This window comes from Ochotona princeps, chromosome 17 (assembly GCF_030435755.1).
Source record: "Ochotona princeps isolate mOchPri1 chromosome 17, mOchPri1.hap1, whole genome shotgun sequence".
Classification (NCBI taxonomy): Eukaryota; Metazoa; Chordata; class Mammalia; order Lagomorpha; family Ochotonidae; genus Ochotona; species Ochotona princeps.
The window spans coordinates 4090535-4109257 of NC_080848.1; the positions used below are offsets into that span (position 1 = coordinate 4090535).

General features: G+C 55.5%; 1 protein-coding gene across 1 annotated transcript; it reads left to right on the forward strand.

Moving 5' to 3' along the window:
- Nucleotides 1-2090: 2090 nt before the first annotated feature.
- FADS6 (fatty acid desaturase 6) lies at nt 2091-15392 on the forward strand. Its single transcript, XM_004592933.2, has 6 exons — nt 2091-2317; nt 2743-2909; nt 11376-11556; nt 13814-14001; nt 14499-14678; nt 15042-15392. Exons 1-6 carry the CDS (start codon nt 2155-2157, stop codon nt 15189-15191), a joined length of 1029 nt encoding a protein of 342 aa, XP_004592990.1. The 5' UTR covers nt 2091-2154; the 3' UTR covers nt 15192-15392.
- Nucleotides 15393-18723: the final 3331 nt, after the last annotated feature.

The window sequence follows — 18723 nt, forward strand, 5'->3', positions numbered from 1 at the left end:
CTCCTACCTTGGGTCCCTCCCATCACCCGCCCCCCAGTCTCCCTGTCTGCTCTCTTCAGGTTGGGGGTGCTGAAACCATCAGTCCTTCTGATGCCTCAGAGTTGCTTTACCTGTTGGGTGCCATTCTGCACCCACCCCCACACACATACACACAGATACTGGCCTCCCCTGGGCCTCTCAGAGTTCCCCAGGCCTGGCTTGGCCTGCAGAGGAGCACCTGACAGCTCCTTGTTCGTGTCCCCTGCCCACAATCAAAGTACTGTAATTTGCATATTGAAATATAAATGTGCATATTTGCATATTACATAGAAATATGATTTTAAAATGTGTACTGCAGAGGGAAGGCTTTGAGGGGAGATGGATGAGGCAGGAGGTAGCCACCTCTCCTCTGATACAGGTCCAGGCATTGGCCTAGTGGCCTAGCACCCCACAACAGAGTGTCTGAGGGCCCATCTTGGCTGTATTTCAGGTAGACCCTGGGAGGCAGCAGCTGTGGCTCAAATCCTGGGGTCCCTGCCACCCATGTGGGAGACCTGGCTGTTTGGGCACTTGGAGCCTGAGCCAGGGTGTGTGCTGCCTGCTGTCCCTCCAGGTGCTCACAAATAAATCAATAGATACATTTTGGAAAGACTGTAGATATAGACAGAAGACAAAGGCACATTGCAGCCCTGAGCTCCATTCTGCCCCCTAGCAGCAGTGGGCACGTCAGTCTTCCTCGCATAGGGGGCTCCGCTGAGTACATCCACCCAGCAGAACTGCAGGAAACTGTGAAGGTCAATGGTGAAGTGTTAGAAACCTGTGGGAGAGGATCAGAATCAGCCCTCTGGGTTGAAAACCCCTCAGAAACACCTGGGGCCTGGGGGTGAAACCTGGGGGGGGAGCGGGGCCCAGTGGGCAGGGGGGAATTCAGCAAGGAGAGGGCTCTTCCTCCCAAGGGCCTCCTGCAGGGAGTGCTGCTGGCTTCTATACACGCAGTTATCACTTTATAGGCCCAGATGCCCCACTTCCCATCCAGCTCCCTGCCTGTGGCCTGGAAAAGCAGTGGAGGACAGCCCAAAGCCTTGGGACCCTGACCCACGTGGGAGATCTGGAAAAAGCTCCTGGCTTCTGGCTTCGGATATGCTCAGCTGCGGCTGTTGCGGACACTTGGGGAGTGAGCCAGGGGATGGATGATCTTTTTCTCTCTGTCTCTCCTTATCTCTGTAAATCTGCCTTTCCAATAGAAACAAAAAAATTTTTTTAAAGAAAAAGAAAGACAGTGTCTTCAGGATGCATTCATAAACAAAAAAAAGGGGGGAGGAAGAAAAAAAGAAAAAAACAAAGTGACAACAGAAAGTAAAGCAGAGAAGGAGGTTGCTGAAGCAGCGGTGGGGTTTTGTGGCTTGTCCTCCCAGGAGCAGGGTCAGCTCCAGCCAGGACAGGCTGGCCTAGGGAGAGGGGAGGGCCAGGAGAGAGGGCTTGTCTGGAGCCTGGGTTGGGAGTGGAGCTGAGAGGGGACCTCCAGGCTGTGGCCAGGCACTTCCAAGGCCTTGGCCGTGGCCTCTATACATCTCCCCTGAGCCAGGACCCAGGCAGAGAGCCATCCCCATGGCCTGCTGACATCAGCTGCAGGGCCTGGGAGTGGAGAATAGATGATTCCACCCCCATCAACGTTGAAGGGCAAGCATCCCTCCAGGAACTGAAGTCAGGAAGCTCTGATGAGTTCACAGACAAGGGACCTTCCGAGGCCTGTGTCCCCTGGAAGATGGGGCGGCTGAGAGTCTGGGTGCCCCAAATCCGAACAGAGTGCAGGCACAGCTGAAACCTTGAGGTCTTTGAAGTCAGGAATCAGGAAAGGATTGGGGAGGAACGGTCTCCATTGGTGGCCATCCCTCCTCCTCCACCACAGGCAAGTGCTGGGTGACCTCCCCGCCCCCGCGTATTCTGGCTTTGGTCCCCATTTGGCCTGTCTGGAACGGAGCCAGCACCTGAGCCTGGCCTGGTGGCTATCTCGCACAGCAGGAGACGCTGGGCATCCAGAGGCGCCCTAACCCGGAGGGCGGGTGACTCCGCCCCGGCCCGCCCCGCGCTCACTCCCCGCCTCGCCTGCCGCAGCCGCATACTCCAGTCCTCCGCTGCGTCCCGACCGGCGGCGGCGTCTGGGGTGGTAGGGCCATGGAGCCGGAGCAGGACGCGCCCTCCGGGGACGACGGGGCCGAGGGTTTGTTGAGCGAGCTGGAGGCCCGCGTCCAGGACGTGGTGAAGGCCAGCTCGTGGTGGGAGCGCCACGGCTTGGATTGCACCATCCTGGCGCTGAGCTTTCTTGCCTTGCCTGCCGGTGAGAAACAAGGATACGATCCATCGAGGGGGCTGGGCTGCGGTAGGGGCTCCCCAGGACCGAGGGTCAGTCTCTCTGCAAAGTGTGGCTTTGGAGTGTCCAGCTTGGATTCTCCCCAAGGAGGCATATGCAAGCCTGACGTATTCAGAGTGGTGGTGTCGGGGGCGGGGGCACGGAGGAGGGGGCGGGCCAGGGGGCTGGCAGGAAAGGGTGGGTTTCCCCTGGGCCCCTGCTGGCCTGGGGTCCCCTCCTCTGCTTGGGCTGGCAAGAAGCCCAGCATGAGGGCAGCAGTCCGGGCTGTGCCCCCCTGTCCCCCAGCCTCTGTGAGACCTGCCACCTCCCTGTGTGTCCCAACGGTCCAGGACCCTCAACATTCCTTGTCTTCCTCCTCCCCGCCCCCTCCGGGCCCCATCCTGTTTCTGCAGGGTTCCTGTGCCTGCGCTCTGAGAACATTCTGCTCTTCGCTGCTGGCATCGTAATATTGGGTGTGTGCCACTACACACTCACCGTCAAGGGCAGCCACCTGGCCACGCACGGTGCCCTCACTGAATCCAAACGCTGGAGCAAGATCTGGGTGCTTTTCTTCGTAGAGGTGAGCCTGGGAGGGGGCAGGGCGGCCACAGGTATCCAGTGGACACCTCACTGTCCACAAGTGTGGGCGTGTGCCAGCTGCAGCTATTGGCATATAGAACCTAGTGTGCAGTGTAGGGTGTGTGTGTGTGTGTGTGTACACCTTGAGGTGCTTTCACTTGGCGAAGGACACCTTCATGATCATGTCCAGGTGTCTACCTACAGTCCCAGCCACTCTGCAGCCACGGACCAACTGTGACCAGGCCTTCTTCCCCATCACCCCCTTCACCCCTGTCTCACCTGGCAACATGTGGCTTGCAAGTCCTGGTATGTGACTGTCTTGGCTCATAGCGACTGCAACTCTTGGGGCATTCAGGTGTTGCAATCTGGGTTTAAGTTGTGATCTGCAGACAGAAGGGAGGGAGGGGAGAGGCCTGGGCCTATGAGTCCCTGGAAGCAGCTCCACTGACGCCTGGCAATGGCTGAGCCACCCTGGAAGCCCCTTTTTCCCCCAGGCTCTGATCCCAGAATGAGCCCCTCCGTCCTGAGCTGCACTCTGCTTTTTCCCAGCCCTTCCCTCTGCTGCCTTTGCAACCGCTTGCAAGCCCAGGAAGGCAAAGTTTTTGGGCCAGGTGCCCTTGTCTCCTGACTCATTTCCACATATTTCTTCTCTCTTATTTTCCTAGGGCATAGGCGGGCCTCACCTGGTCACTCAGGTCATAGAATCCCTTTTAGGCAGAAGTCAGTGGCCAATGAACATTTAACTTCCTATAAAGTTATGCCACTTGATAAAATTATGAAGAGCAAAGTACACAGGTGCATGCATCTTATCCCCCGTCCGCTGAGGGAGGAAGCACCACTCACCTGGCATTGTCTCTTCCCTACTCTCTGTCTTTCCTGATCCTCAGGGTCAATTCCAAGTCACTTCCCTCGCTGGGGATCCCTGGGTGTGGCTCCAGCCAGATGCACAAGACAGACCCTGGAATCTGATCAGATGCTTGCCAAGTCACACAGAGAAGCACATGCCACCCTGGCCTGGCCTCAGGGCAGTGTTGCAATCCTAGGACGCATGGGGTAGCATCTGTCCTGTTGGGATTTTTCAAAGCTGGTGGAGTGTCGGGAGCCTGGAGGCAGCTGTTGGGAATTCCAGACTAACTGGCTTCCACAGGTGCAGGCATAGCGCTGACCTCAAGGTTTGGCACCTTGGGTTACAGTTAAGTAACGCAGAGGGCCCCAGCTGAAGGCTCCAGACCATTGCATTTTTACTGAGTTCCCTGGAGGATCTGATACCCACTCAAGGGGGAGAATCTCCGAGCTACACTGCCTGGAGTTCACAGAGGCGGCCTCCTCTGAGAAGGCTTCCTGTACTTGCTGGCTGGACAGCTCAGCCAGAAGCCCCTGCAGGACCCACACTGTCTGCTGGGCTACCTTCTGCTTGCTGCTCCCTGTCGTCCTTAGGAGCCCCAGACCCAAGTCTGAGCTTTGCCTCTGGGTCGCAGCAGCCCCAAGGTCGGCTGGCCTGAGCCTTTGGGAAGTTTTCCAGCAGTGTTTGCGGATGATGACGGTGTAGTTGCGTGGGTGATCAGGTCCCAACATGAGCTGCCTGAGGAAGGACCACAAGCTGGGGAACCTTGAAGTTGGAATCCCAGCCCCACCGGCTGCCTTGGCCTTGGCCGGTTGCTTCACTTCGTGTCTCAGCATTAATCTAGCAAACAGGAGTGATAACAGTGACGGACATAGACAGCCAGGCTTTGAAGAAGGGCCGGTTCTGCCTTGGTGCCTCAGTCTCTCTGGTTTACAGCTGAGCTCCACTGGGCTGGGTAGTGCTGGGGTGGGGAGTGATGCCTCTTTGTTCCTTTGCCTGCCTCGGTGTTCCCTCCATCCTCGGTGGGTGCTCCAGGACCCTCCACCTCTGTACCCATCTGCTCTCTTCTCTCTGCTGTCCCACAGCAGTCCCTGGGCCTGGCTCAGGGTTTGTCAACTCTCAACCAGGAGAGGAACCTGCTTCAAGACCCATTTCCAACGCTTGAGAGAAAGCTTCCTCTTCCCTGGTGAGACCCCTGGTGCGCACTCTCTGACTCATAGACAACACTAGTCTTACTGGATCAGGGCACCTGCCCCTCCTGGTCCTGGGTTTGTCACTGGGACTGCCAGGAAAGGCCACTAGAAGGTGGGGACAGGTGTGTCCTCAAGTGTGGGAAGGATTAATGTCTGACAGAAGAGGGCAGGAGGGACTCTTGTCGCAATCCACGAGCTTCCCCTGGGTGGGAACAGACATGGAGGAGCGCTGTCCCCGGCACAGCTCCAACTCTCCCCGGGGAGATTGGCTGTGTGTTGCAGGGAGCAGTGCCACCTGGCAGTGGTTGTGCCTGGGGGAGAGGCAACGTACAGGAAGAGCCTTGCAGCCCCCTCCCCAGCCCCCTCCTCCAGTCTCTGGAGGAGTGGAGACCGTGCTGAGAATCCCCAGCATAGTCCTGGTTGTCATCAGTTCGTGCAGGTTACGTGTGGCCACAACCACCATCCCCCTCCAAACTCCCAAGTTTGGAACTGTATCTAGAGGGCATGCTCAGAACTGCAACACAAAATAGACTTTTGTAATAAAAATGAATTAAAAAAAAATCAAGTCACAGAACTGGCCAAAAAGAACAGAGAGGTTGGCAGGCTCCTCGCTGGGTTTCCCCCAGGAAGCATCACTCAATATTCAAACCAAGGAAGGTGGCATGAGTTGAGCACACAGCCACAAACGTGCACATGTGTTCATAGTTGTATGCATGTGTTTCTATGAATGTGTGCATGTTCGTGTATGTGCACATGCCTGTGTTACGTGTGTGAGTGCACTGCACACATGTGTGTGCACGTTTGTGCGTTGTGTGTGTGTGCACACGCTTCTGTGCGGATTCTCAGATCGTACACTCACCTTTGCTGTGGCTCTCCCAAGGACAAGCTGGAGACTCTGGCAAGTGGTCTCCAGGTGACTCCATTTGTGCACAGATTTTGAGATCCCCAGAAATCACGAGGAGTCTGAAGTCGGTCCAAGTACACAAACATTATTTATTCAGCTCAGCACATCCAAGCCAGTGTTCTTGGTTGAGAGCAGGCAGCTGGCTGACCGACCAGCTGAATGGCCAGCCAGGACCAATACCCGTTACAGGAGTGCAGCTCCGAACAGCACATTCTTAGGGTTTTTATAGTGGCAGTCCACAATAGCCTGCAAGGTGAGGGGGGAAGTACCACACATCGCCTACCTGTCTCGGCTGGACAGCTCATCCCTCCAGCCATTAAGGTAATCACCCGCTTAGTTTTTTGGAACCACCCGTGAGATAACCACACTTAGGTGGGCCTTGATTTATGAGGATTGGGGTCCATCAGTGCTAAAGGTCACAGAGACTGCTAAAGGTCACATAGGCCGTTTGGCCTGCAAATTCACACAGTTTCTTAGTAGCAATGGGCCGTGAACAAATGGTTCGGATTTTTTTTAAAAAAAGATTTATTTATTTTATTACAAAGTCAGATATACAGAGAGGAGGAGAGACAGAGAGGAAGATCTTCTGTCTGATGATTCACTCCCCAAGTGAGCTGCAACGGGCCGGTGCGCGCCGATCCGAAGCCGGGAACCTGGAACCTCTTCTGGGTCTCCCACGCGGGTACAGGGTCCCAATGCATTGGGCCGTCCTCGACTGCTTTCCCAGGCCACAAGCAGGGAGCTGGATGGGAAGTGGAGCTGCTGGGATTAGAACCAGCACCCGTATAGGATCCCAGGGCGTTCAAGGCAAGGACTTTAGCTGCTAGGCCACGCCGCTGCCGGGCCCATGGTTGGGATTTTGACACTGAGGTTCCTCACTTACAAGTCTGGCTCCCTGCAGACCTTGGAGAAGACACAAGACCCCAGCATGAAGATGCAGGAGGGCTGGGGGCTGGGGAGGGACCGGGTCACGTCATTCTGAATCTGAGTAGTATCACGTGGAGGGAGGGGCCTGGAGAGATGCCAGCGATTGTAGGCAGGTGGGCACCCTCCCTGTCCAGCTCTCTGCCCCTCAGATAAATACAGCATAAATTTTAAAAACTCTGTTACCATTCTCCCCAGGCCAAAATTGGGGGGCAGCGATGGGGGATGCCAGCTCTCGCTGGAGGCTTCAGGTTGTACCTTAGTCTCAGTTCATAGGCCTGTCCTCCTAAGAGCTCAAAGATGCTATTTCTCCAACTTGTGGATGAAGAAACACGGACCTAGGGGATTATAGCCTCTTGCTCAAGGCTGTGCAACAGGTGCATGCAAGTACAGCTTGCCCACAGCAGGGGCAACCCAGGACCAGGGTAGGATGGGGTGAAGGCTCTGAGGGCACATGGCAGGGATGCTGAGTTTTTTTTTTTAACTCATTTTTTTGTGTATGTGCACGTGTGTATTTCCTTAATTCAGGATCCCAAAGGGTGAGTGACAAGTCTGTCTCCCTCTACCCTCTGCTGCCTCACTGTCCTGGCAGATGGCAAATGAGTCTTCTGTCTCTCTCTCTCTAACCATTTCCTCTTTCATTTTTAAAATACATACATAGCACATGACAAGAATTAAAAAAAAACCCACAGTTATAAGATTAGGACACAATTAAAGTTGGACATTAACTAGGTCACTCTGTGGGGTTTGAATCAGGAGACAGGCACAGGATGCTGATGCGCACCTGCTGGGAGACAGGGATGGAGGGATGGGGTGCAGGGCCTGCTGGTGCAGGTGGAGGTTGCTTGGCTTGGATCTAGGGACCAGGGGAGACCATGGGAGGAGCAAAGGCCCATGTCCCAGGTTCCAGCTTGGTGCCATGAGAGCAGAGGGCAGCAGGTAAGGGCTGGCAGCATGAGAAAGACAGGTTTTGGCATATGCAGGGACAGTGTCCCTCAAGAGGGAAGGACTCAAGGCTAGAGTCTCCCCAGCCCCATTTCTAACTTTGAACCTTTTTTGCTGAAACCCCGAGGTGGAGAAGGGAAGAAGTGACCCCTGCGCAGCTGACCTTGGAGCGGAAGGAGGCATATCCACGGGCCTGTGTAGGTTCAGGGGGTTCAGGTGCTGGAGGGAATTCCTCCTCCACAGCATAAGCCCTGGCTTTGATTACTGGATCCACTTCTGACACAATGCCCTGCTTTAATTTTTTTAAAAATTTATCTATTTATTTAAAGGCACAGTCACAGAGAGAAGGAGAGAGATCTTCCTTTTACTAGTTCATTCTGCAAGTGGCTGCAACAGCTGGAGCTCTGCCAGGCCAAAGCCAGCAGCCAGTTTTCTCTACTTCTTCCATGAAGGTGCAGGGTCCCAAGGCTTTGGGCCGTCCTCTACTGCTTTTCCAGGCCACAAGCAGGAAGCTGGATGGGAAGTGGATTAGCCAGGATACAACTACTGGCACCCATATGGGATCCTGGTATTTGCAAGGTGAGGCTTTAGTGAGCTCCTGGATCCTGGCTTCAGATCAGCTTAGCTCTGGCTGTTGCAGCCACTTGGGGGGTGAACCAGCAGATGAAAGATCTTTGTCTCTCCTTCTCTCTGTAAATATGATTTTCCAATAAAAATAAATCTTTAAAAAATTACAATAATTATTGTCAGCAAGAAAACAAAGCACTTGCCAACAAGCACGGCAACACCCAGGCATGTACCACCAACTCTGGGCTTGTAGGTATGTGAAACCAGACATAGTGTACTCTCCCCTTCCGTGCCCAATTTACTTCTCCCACCCTCCCCGGAGGGAGTATCAGAGGTGCCCCAGGAATGCCCCCTTAAGAGGCAGATCGCACTCGGACTCTGGCAGGATGCCTTGAGGCACAGGTCAGGCTGGCCACTCCACTGATGGCATGTCCCCTGCTGCACGCATGACCCGGGCCTGTCTGGCTCTGAGGGTGGAATCGTTATGATCCCTGGACAGTTTCAGGCTCTGATCTGTACTGCTGCTGCTGCTCTAGGGGCAGTCAAGTCTGTGCAGAGCTGAGAGCTTGTCCAGAAGGAGGACCAGCCTGGCCACTAGGCAGTCCCTGTCATCAGCTTCAGACTTTAGAGAAGCCATGCCGGGGCGTGGCTCATCTGCCTGTGGCACCAGCATCCCATGGGGCGCCAGTTTGCATCCCAGCTGTTTCACTTCTGAGCCATCTTCCTGGGAAAGCAATGGAGGATGGCCCAAGTGCATGGACCCCTGCCCTCACATGGGAGTCCTGGAAAAAGCTCCTGGCTTCATATTGCCCCAGCTCCAGCTGTTGCAATTATTTGAGGGATGAATTAGAGGATGGAAGATCTTTCTGTCTCTTTTCTCTGTAACTCTGCCTTTCAAATTAAAAAAAAAATTAAGATTTATTTTATTTTTGTTGGAAAGGCAGATTTACAGAGAAGGAGACAGAAAGATCTTATGTCACTGGTTCACTCCCCAAGTGGCCACAATGGCCAGACCTGGGCTGATCTGAAGCCAGGAGCTGCTTCTGGGTTTTCCACATGGACAGAGTCCCAAGGCTTTGGGCCATTTTTTACTGCTTTCCCAGGCCACAAGCAGGGAGCTGGATGGAAAGTGGACCAGGTGGGACATGAACCAGCACCCATATGGGATCTTGGTGCTTGCAAGGGGAGGTTTAGCTGATTGAGCCATCAGTCCTCCCTGCCCCCCCAAAAAAATTCTTAAAATAGAGGGAAGAAGCCCTGCAGGTGAGGGCGTAGCAGGAGCAGTTAGAAGCAGGTTCTTGTTCCAGTCACTTGGGGTGGAGCTGCAGGACATGCAGACCTGGCTCTGGAGATACCAGGCCCACATCCCCAACTGTGTCCTCCTAGTGCCTGCTGTGATGGCTTCTGGCTCCACCTTAAACCATGTGGCTCCAGTGGGCGCGGCTCTGGGCAGACAGCTCCCAAGGAGTTGTCCCCGAGGTCACAGAAGCAGAGAGCAAGACCAGCTCTTGGCTGGGTTGCATCATCTAGGGGCAAAGAGTCCTGTTTCTGTGGATGGCACAGAATCATTGTTGTGGGGTAGTCATGTACCTTGACCATGGCCTGTGGAGGGGCCTGTGCTGATGGCTGGCATGCCTTCCTGTGTTGTTTGTTTAAGATAAACTTTAAACAAATATTTATTTGAGAGGAAGAGAACAAGCGAGCATGTGAGCTCCCATCTGCTGGCTCACTGCCCCAGGGGCAGGCGCAGCTGAGGCTGGGCTGGGGCCAGAGCCAGAAACTGGGAATGGCACCCGCATCTCCCAGGAACTCAGGCAGAGCTGGGGACAGAATACAGGCGCTCCCATACCGGGCTGCTGTGTGTCTCACCCGGTGACTAAATCCGCCCCCTCCCCGTGTCTTTTGTTGAATCTACCTTGATGTTTCTCAGTGACTTTTTTCTTCAGAACTCCTGACTTCATTTCAGCTTTGTTTCATTCCAAGGAAGAGCGTTAAGACAAAGTCTCTCTGTTTAAATATTTGTTTGCTTTGAAAGTCAGAGTTAGAGACAGAAGTTGTCCATCCACTTGCTCATTCCCCAGTGTCAGCCAGGCTGACGCCAGGAGCCAGGAGCTTCTTCTGGGTCTCCCATGTGGTTGCAGGGGGGATTACGGGGAGGGGGATCAAGCACTTGGCCATTCTCCCCTGCTTTCCCAAGCAGCCTATCAGAAGTGGAGCTGCCAGAACATGGACCAGTGCCCTTATGGGATGCCACTGCAGGTGGCAGCCTACCATGCTACAGCACAATGCCAGCCCCAACAAAGTCATTCTCCAGACCCTTGCGTTTCTGCTGCTTTTGTCTCTGTTGCTCAGGCCCCGAGCCTGGATTCTTGCTCAGGTAGCATCTGTGCCAGTGAGTGCTCCATGGAGTGGTCCCTCTGGCTGCAGCAGGTTCAGTGACGGCATGTGCCCACTGGCAGCCTGGAAGCAGCTTCACCAAAATTAGCAAATCCTTCTGGCCTGCTTGATGTGTCGGGAGAAGCTGATGTCTGTTTTTGTTCATCTGTTCTCCTAGGAGTCCGGTGGCCTGTGTGCCTGCCGCTGCCAGGAGCAGTTTTTGAGAAGCTCTGAAGTCTCATGTCAGAGAAAGGTCACCCTGAGGGGGAATAGCACCCCCAGCCTCTACCCACCGCCCCCTACTCCACCTTGTGCAATTCAGAAGGTGGTCTCTCCTCACCCCCAGACCACTCCTAGGCCTCTCTCCTTTGCTGCTCTGGGTTGAGTACTGGGAGGAGCAGCATGCCCAAGTAAAGCGTGTGGTTGCAGTCCCTACCAGGAGCTTGACCCATGATGCACCCCATCTTCTCAGCCCCTGAAGCTAGCCTGGGTGGTCCGTGACAGAGTGGCTCTCTGCGGATCCACACCTGCAAATGTGGCCAAGGTGCCTAGCTGCCACTCAGTGACCACGCAGACCTGGGATTTGATGGTCAAGGTCGATAGCTGGGCTGCAGGGCAGTAAGGTCCTGGGATGCAGCAGCTGGGGGAGGTTGGTCTTGCTGGTCTCCCAGGTGCTTACGCGGAAACTGCTGCCCACTTGGGCACCTCCTCCAGGTGTGTACGTCCTTCACGGCGGAATATGCCACGTACGGCCACGTCAAGATGCACCACGGCTACACCAATGTGGTGGGCCTGGGTGACTCCAGCACCTGGAAGCTGCCTTGCCTCAACCGCTATGTCTACATGTTCCTGGCACCCTTCTTGCTGCCCATCATAACGCCGCTGGTGGCTGTCGGTACGTAGTGCGTGCTCCCTGTGCAAACTCGGTCCCACTGCTGCCCCTGCCTCTGAGCTCTGGCTTTGTGGAGGCCACTGGTGGAGGAAGTGGGGACCTAACACCAGAGGCCACGCCTGGTCCTGGTGTGCCTGACTGGCAATGGCAGGTTCATGACCTGCTGCTCACTGCTGGTGTGAGAACAGAAGGAGGCAGAGATGCGCACACGGCACGAGGAACTTTAAAAAGTTTTTTGGGGGCCTGGCGGCGTGGCCTAGCGGCTAAAGTCCTCGCCTTGAAAGCCCCAGGATCCCATATGGGTGCCGGTTCTAATCCCGGCAGCTCCACTTCCCATCCAGCTCCCTGCTTGTGGCCTGGGAAAGCAGTTGAGGATGGCCCAATGCATTGGGACACTGCACCCGTGTGGGAGACGTGGAAGAGGTTCCTGGTTCCCGGCTTCGGATCGGTGCGCACCGGCCCATTGCGGCTCACTTGGGGAGTGAATCATCGGACGGAAGATCTTCCTCTCTGTCTCTCCTCCTCTGTGTATATCTGGCTGAAATAAAATGAATAAATCTTAAAAAAAAAAAAGTTTTTTGGAAAATGGAAGTGAAAAAGTTTATTTTGGGGCAAAAAATTTTTTTTAGATCTCTGCATAGTTTTTTCATCACCCCATTTTCTTTTTTTGAAAAACTTGTTTTATTTATAAAACAGAATGACAGAGAGGGAGAGGGGGAGGGGGAGGGGGAGGGGAGATCTTCCATCTGCTAATTCACTCCCCAAATGGCCATGACCAAAAAGCAAGGAATCAGAAACTCCATTTGGGCCTCCTATGTGGGTGCAGGGGCCCAAACACTCGAGCCATCCTCTGCTGCTTGCCCACCTGCATTAGCAGGGAGCTGGGTGGGAACTGAAACATACGGAACTCCAACTGGCACCCATGTAGGGTGCTCATGTTGCAAGCTGCGGTCTAACCCACTGTACTTCAACATTAGCTCCAAAACACACATTTTCCATGAAATGAGAACCCCTCCAGACATGGACTGCAGATTTTTTTAAAAGAGATCTTCCATTAGCCAGCACACTTCCCAAATGGCCACAACAGCCAGAGCTGAGCTGACGCAAAGCCAAGAGCCAGGACTTTCGTCTGGGTCCTCTGTGTGGATGTAAGGGCCCAAGGACTTAGCCACCCTCTGCTGGCTTGCCAGGCCACAAGCAAGGAGCTGGATTGGAAGTAGAGCAGCTGGCACCCAAACCATTATCTCTATGGTGGAAGCTTGTCCTCCCGTGATATGGCCTTGGTCCCAATTCATCTGTTGATTTCATTTTCTACAAACTTCTGGAACTGCTTTATAGTACACGTTCTGGTTGTTGATTTTGTACAGTGGAAGGCCTATAGGGCAGCAAGACCTGGGTTCAAATCCCATGTCTTGGGGTTAGCATTGTGGCATAGCAAATTAAATCGCTGCCTGCAATGCTGAGATCCTGTATGGGCTGCTCCATTTCCGTTCCAGCTCCCTGTTGATGTGCCTGGGAAGACGGGGCAGATGACCCAAGTGCTTGGGCCCCTGCCCTCAAATAAAGAAAGAAAGAAAGTGGGTTTTGTTGTTGTTGTTGTTTTTTAAGGAAACAATAGCCAAGCCCAGGATTTGATCCTGTGGACAGAGGGAGACAGAGTGGGGAAAGGAGTTAGAGTCAGCCAAGTTGATCTGGGTTTGCAGTGAGAACTTCAGCTCAGGACCATGGTCGTGGAGCCTGCACTCATGGTGCCGGCCGCCTTCCCCACTGCTTGAGTCAGTCAGGAAGCCGAGTCCTCAGGCAGCGTGAGTCCAGATGCTCACCTCCACTTTTACAAGACGCTGATGGCGAGGGGCATCCACCTGTCTGCATTGGGGTTAGCTGTGTGTGTAGGAGGGGCTCAGCCCTGGGTGCGTCATCACTCTCCTATGACGCCCTCCAGCTGCCTCCCTGCAGTTTGGTGTTCTGACTGTTCCTGGCCCTGGGGTAGGGGCTAGGGAGGAGGTGAGGGTCAGGCTGAGGTTATATGTGGCTTCTTCGCAGCCCACCTGGCTCACTCAGATTGCTGCAGTCTCTGGTTTCTTCTGGAGGTTTCCTTGAGTTCATAGCCATGATTGGGCTGTTGAAGGTGTCCATGGTGATCCCCACTTTTCAGGGTGCCCCGGAGCCAGTGGCAATGCAGGGTGGCAGTGGGCAGAGAGGGACGGTGGTGCACCTGGCCTGCCCCTCACTCTGTCCTGCCCATGTCCTGTCCTGGCAGAGCGACTGCGGCAGGTGGAGCTGGGTTCGGCCCTCCGGACACTGGGCCTCATCTCCCTGGGCCTCTACTCACACTACTGGCTGCTGCTGCACGTCTCAGGCTTCCGGAGCCCCGGCTCAGCTCTGCTCTGTATGCTGGTCACCCGCTCACTGCTGGCCCACCCATACCTGCATGTGAACATCTTCCAGGTGAGGTCTCCCTGGGCCCAGGTGCTGGGCATGCCAACCTGGGCCCCAGCCAAGGCCCTGAGGTGGGCTGAAGCAGCAGCCTTGGAGGGGGCGGGGGGCGTTGGCTTGATGAGAGATCAGGGGCTCAGCATGCCCTTCTGGTCCCATTTCCTCCAGCAAGGAGGGCCTCAGACCATAGCTGCCATTAATAATCCTACAGGTGTGCATGTCCCATGCTAACAGACAGCTCCAGGTGCCCTGGCCCAGGGCAGTGCCTGGCAGAAAGAGGCACCCCTGTCTTCTTGTTGAAGGGAAAAAATACAAAAGGCTGAGGTAACCTGACCTTGAACGGGTCTGGGAGGGGGCTGGCCCTGCGCTTGCAGCAGGATGCTGGCTTGCACCTCTCCCAGGTCCTGCCCGAGGATGGTGGGGTCAGTCAGAAAACCCTCCCAGAGCTTGGTGAGGAAGTGTGGGCTGCCTGGCCCTGCCTCTGGGCATGACCCACCCTTGTGTCACAGCACATCGGGCTGCCCATGTTCTCCCCGGACAAGAAGCCTCGGCGGATTCACATGATGAGCCTGGGGGTGCTGAACCTGCCCCGGCTGCCCGTGCTGGACTGGGCCTTCGGCCACTCACTCATCAGCTGCCATGTGGAGCACCACCTGTTCCCCAGGCTCTCCGACAACATGTGCCTGAAGGTAGCCATGGCCAGGGGCGGTTAGAGGAGTGGGGGAGGGGCTGGGATGAAGGTCAGAGTGGGGTCACCCTCAGGTCTGCCTGGGCCTCCGGCTGGCAAGGCAGCCCTTTGTGCATGCAGCAGCAGATGGGTCTGGGTCAGCAAATCTAAATGGGGAAACGGCAGCAATGGGCTTTGAGGATGAAACACAGACAGACCTGCAAGGCCGCCACACCATGGGTGCTTTGTGAAAGGGAATCACTTTTGTCCAGAGCATCTTGGGTCAAAGCCCATGGAGCCAGGGGTGGGAAGAGGACAGCCTGGGATGGACAGATCCCAGGCGGCCCTGGCTCATGGGCCCCTCCTCCCACCCAACCTTCACCAGGTGAAGCCAGTGGTGTCCCAGTTCCTGCACGAGAAGCGCCTGCCCTACAACGAAGACTCCTACCTGGCTCGCTTCCGGTTGTTTCTCAGGCGCTACGAAGAGTTCATGGTGCACGCCCCGCCCATCACTGAGCTGGTGGGGCTGCAATGAGGGTGAGGGCTGGGGGGCCGGGACAACCACCGGCTCCCCTTCCCCTGCCCAGCCTTGGCCCTTTCTCCGCTTGCTGGCTGGCTGGCTGCAGATGCAGCTCCGTGGCTGGTGGTGGGAGGGGGAGTCAGGTGGCAGCCTTAACTCAGGACTAAAGGGCCAGAGCCCTCTCCCGTGCCCGGTCTGCCCCGTCGAAGCCTGGGTCTAGGGAAGAGGTGGGTGTCAGAGAGCTGGAGGGGGCAGACAAGGAGCACCCCCCTGAAGCCAGGACCTCCCTGGGCCACTGGCTCTTCCTGCATCTACAAGGTGCTGAGTCCCATGGGCAGTCTTCCTTTGGGCGTCTCTCCCTACTTTATCTGCCAGAGAAGCCCAGCCATCCAGAGCCTCCCCTCCCCCGCCAGAGCCAGAGAAGTAAGCTCCTTGGGTCCAGCAAGTCTAGGGTGCAACCTAGGCCTTGGCAGGTTCTAGAAAAGTCTGCTTTGTTCCATGGTGTGACGGAGGGAGGAACTGTGGAGAAGGCACATGAGTCCACAAGGGCCATGGGAACTGGGTCTAATGACTTTAGAGATCAAAGGTGGCGGGGGCGGGGGCTGGGCACGGCTGTGAGAGCAAGAGGAGCAGCCTGGAAGTGGGTGGGGGAAGGAGGCCAAGGTCAGATGGTTCTGATGCTACCTGGAGGGAGAAGCTGAGGCCCTGCAGGGTCAGGAATCACTGCTGAGATTCAGTCCAGCCTGGGCAGAGCTGAGAGTGGTCCTTCTGTAAGCCACACCTGGGCCTACGCTGGGGGGTATTCCAGTGGAGGTGCGGTTTCTTCCCTGGGCACAGCTGACATTTTTTCTCGATGATTCTGGAAGGTTGGAGGCTGTCTTGGAAGACATATGGAAGCGTCCTCCACCAAATGCCGGGAGGCTCTATGATGGTGGGGGTTGGGAGAGCATGGCACCATCTCTGGTGGTGAAGTTGCAAGCCATTCTCCAGGGCCTTGGAGAGGGGTGAAGGACGTGCTCAGACCGATAACAGCAAGGAGAAGGCTAAGTGCCAGCCAATGGGCTCCCTGGGGGCAGGGAGGCACAGCAGCCTGCACACAAAGGCAGTCCTTGAGCTGGGACCCACCGGAGAGAAATGGTGTGGCCCACAGCTCCAGCTGGCACTGGCCCCCCACATGGGCCTTCCTTGAGCTTCTTGTGGCCAGCTGTTGCCTGCCTGAGGTGTGTCCCCACTTCTCTTCACTACTGCACAGATGGGTGATTTAGTGCCGTGTGTGCTTGCTCGTGCACTGCAAGGGCAGGGTTGGATCCCAGCAACACTCCTGGCATGAGGCAGGCCTTGCAGCCTCCTGCTTGGCTATATGCTGTGGTGGCTCTTTTGAAATGCATTAGCAGCTCAGCAGAAGCCTGAAGGTCTGGGAGTACAAGCCATCAAGCTGCTAAGTCATTCGCTGCCCCAGTACTGACCCAGCTGGGCAACAGCCGGAGCTCTTGATGCCACCACGGGCACTCCAGGCCCCGACTGATCTCTGCAAAGCTTGGGTTTCTGCTCCTCTGAGGATGTGGGCTGGGACTGCCCGGAAACGTGAGTGACAGGGATGAGGAACATGCTTCTGGAGCCTGTGGAGGCTTCCAGTCCCATTCCCTGAGGGGCATGGTAGTCAGCAGCTCCACACATGGACAGGCACTTTCATGGGTGTCATCTATTTGAAGGTGACACTGCTGTCCTCTCACATGCTACAGATGGGTAAGGGGAAAATGTTTGTATTTTTTTTCCCTCAAAGACTTATTTATTTGAAAGGTATTGTTAGAGATCTATCTGCTGGTTCACTCCCCAAACGGCTGCAACAGCTGGGGCTAGATCAGACTGAAGCCTGGAGCCAGGAGCTCCTTCTGGGTCTCCCAAGTGGGTGCAAGGGACCCAAGCACTTGGGCCATCCTCTATTGCTTTCCCAGGCGCATTAGCAGGGAGCTGGACCAAAAGTGGGACTGCCGGGACCCAAACCAGTACCTGTAAGGGATGCTGGCTGCACAGGTGGTAGCTTTACCCATTACAGCAGAGCACCAGCCCCCATGGGAAGATGTGGACCCAGGCTGCCTGACTTGAGAATGCTTGCTCTCAGCCTCCTGGGGCCGACTGTGGTCATGCTTGCTCTGGAGTTCATTAAGAAAGTTCACTGGGCGCCCAGGCCCCTTCCAAAGCTTGGGCAGGCTTACAAGTGAATGAGCGTGGGTCCCCATCTCCAAGGAACAAACAGTCCAATGCAGGGGCCAGAGACATATTCAAGACCGTGTGGTCTTGGTCAGGACGGAAACGGCCACAAATGCAAAGAAACGAGCCCAGCTGTCCCTTCATCCCTTCATCAGTACCGACATGTCACCAAATGTGCTTTCAACAAGATGTCTTCCCATTAAAAAAAAAAAAAAAAAAGGCCAGACTCGCTCTTGTGGGTTCCTAGCTTCAAGCAGGTTGGCAGGTGATGTTTAGCCCTGACTCCTGGTCTAGGGGAAGTGTCCTAAAGCCCCATGGCTCGAAGGCAGCAGGTGGGGCAGAGCAGGCTCCTGGGACACCTGATCTGGGGTGGGCCCAGGGTTGTACCTGCTGTGGTCCATCCGGCTGGACTTCTGTGAAACAAAAGATGCTCGATTACAAATGGCAAGTGGGTGTAACAGGTGTTCAATAAAACTCTACAAGACTGTTGTTCTGGACTAAATTCTTGCATCAACAGATGAGGCAAAAAACGCACAGTGCAGTCACTCCTCAGAGCTCAACCTTTCTGACCTTCCCAGAAGTCGGGATGAAATAACAGACCCTCTTCCCACAAAGGCCAGTTTCAATCAGCATGATATTAATGGTCTCCCTGTCCTTCAAAAAATTATCTGAAAGGCAGAGTGACAGAGATCTTCCACCCGCTGGTTCACTACCCAAGTGGCTGCAAGGGCTGGAACTGAACCGATCAGGAGCTGGTGCCGCGCCTCCCAGGCAGGTGCAGGAGACCCCAGGACCCAGCCATCCTCCACTGCTTTCCCAGACCAGAAGTGGAGCAGCCGGCGTCCAAGTGGGATGCCGGAGATTAACTGTTATTTTCAACTCTAGAAAGGTTGAAGGCTGGCAGCCCGTCCACCTTCCTGCCAGTGCAGACCAGGAGAGGACGGGTGGCTGGGTGAACGGCGGCCCGGGGCTTTGCCATGCTCCAGGAAGCCCCAGACCGCCCCGGCTGCAGCTTCCCCCCGGACGGGACCCCGTCCTTATGCGGGAACCTCCAGTGCAGACCAGGGCAGGACGGGTGGACGGCGGCCCGGGGCCTTGCAATGCTCCGGGGAGCCCCAGGCCGCCCGGCTGCAGGTTCGAGACCCCGTCCTCCTGAAGGAACCTCTAGGAGCAAACCGGCTTTAGGCTTCCAGACTTCCGAATTCCGCAGTCATTGCCCAATCGGCGGGAGGCATGCTGGTAGCCTGATTTGTGATTGGCTGTTGGTAAAATCGGCGCTCTCAAAAAAAAAGCGCTTGCGTAATCAGTGAGCGACGAGGGCTTTCCAGGATAGGCG

Bases quoted from the DNA above. Each gene is read 5' to 3' on its own strand.
- FADS6 (XM_004592933.2), top strand. From the start codon at position 2,155: ATGGAGCCGGAGCAGGACGCGCCCTCCGGGGACGACGGGGCCGAGGGT. The intron at 2,318-2,742 runs GTGAGAAACAAG...CTGTTTCTGCAG, and splicing joins CTTTCTTGCCTTGCCTGCCG to GGTTCCTGTGCCTGCGCTCT. The intron at 14,679-15,041 runs GTAGCCATGGCC...AACCTTCACCAG, and splicing joins CCGACAACATGTGCCTGAAG to GTGAAGCCAGTGGTGTCCCA.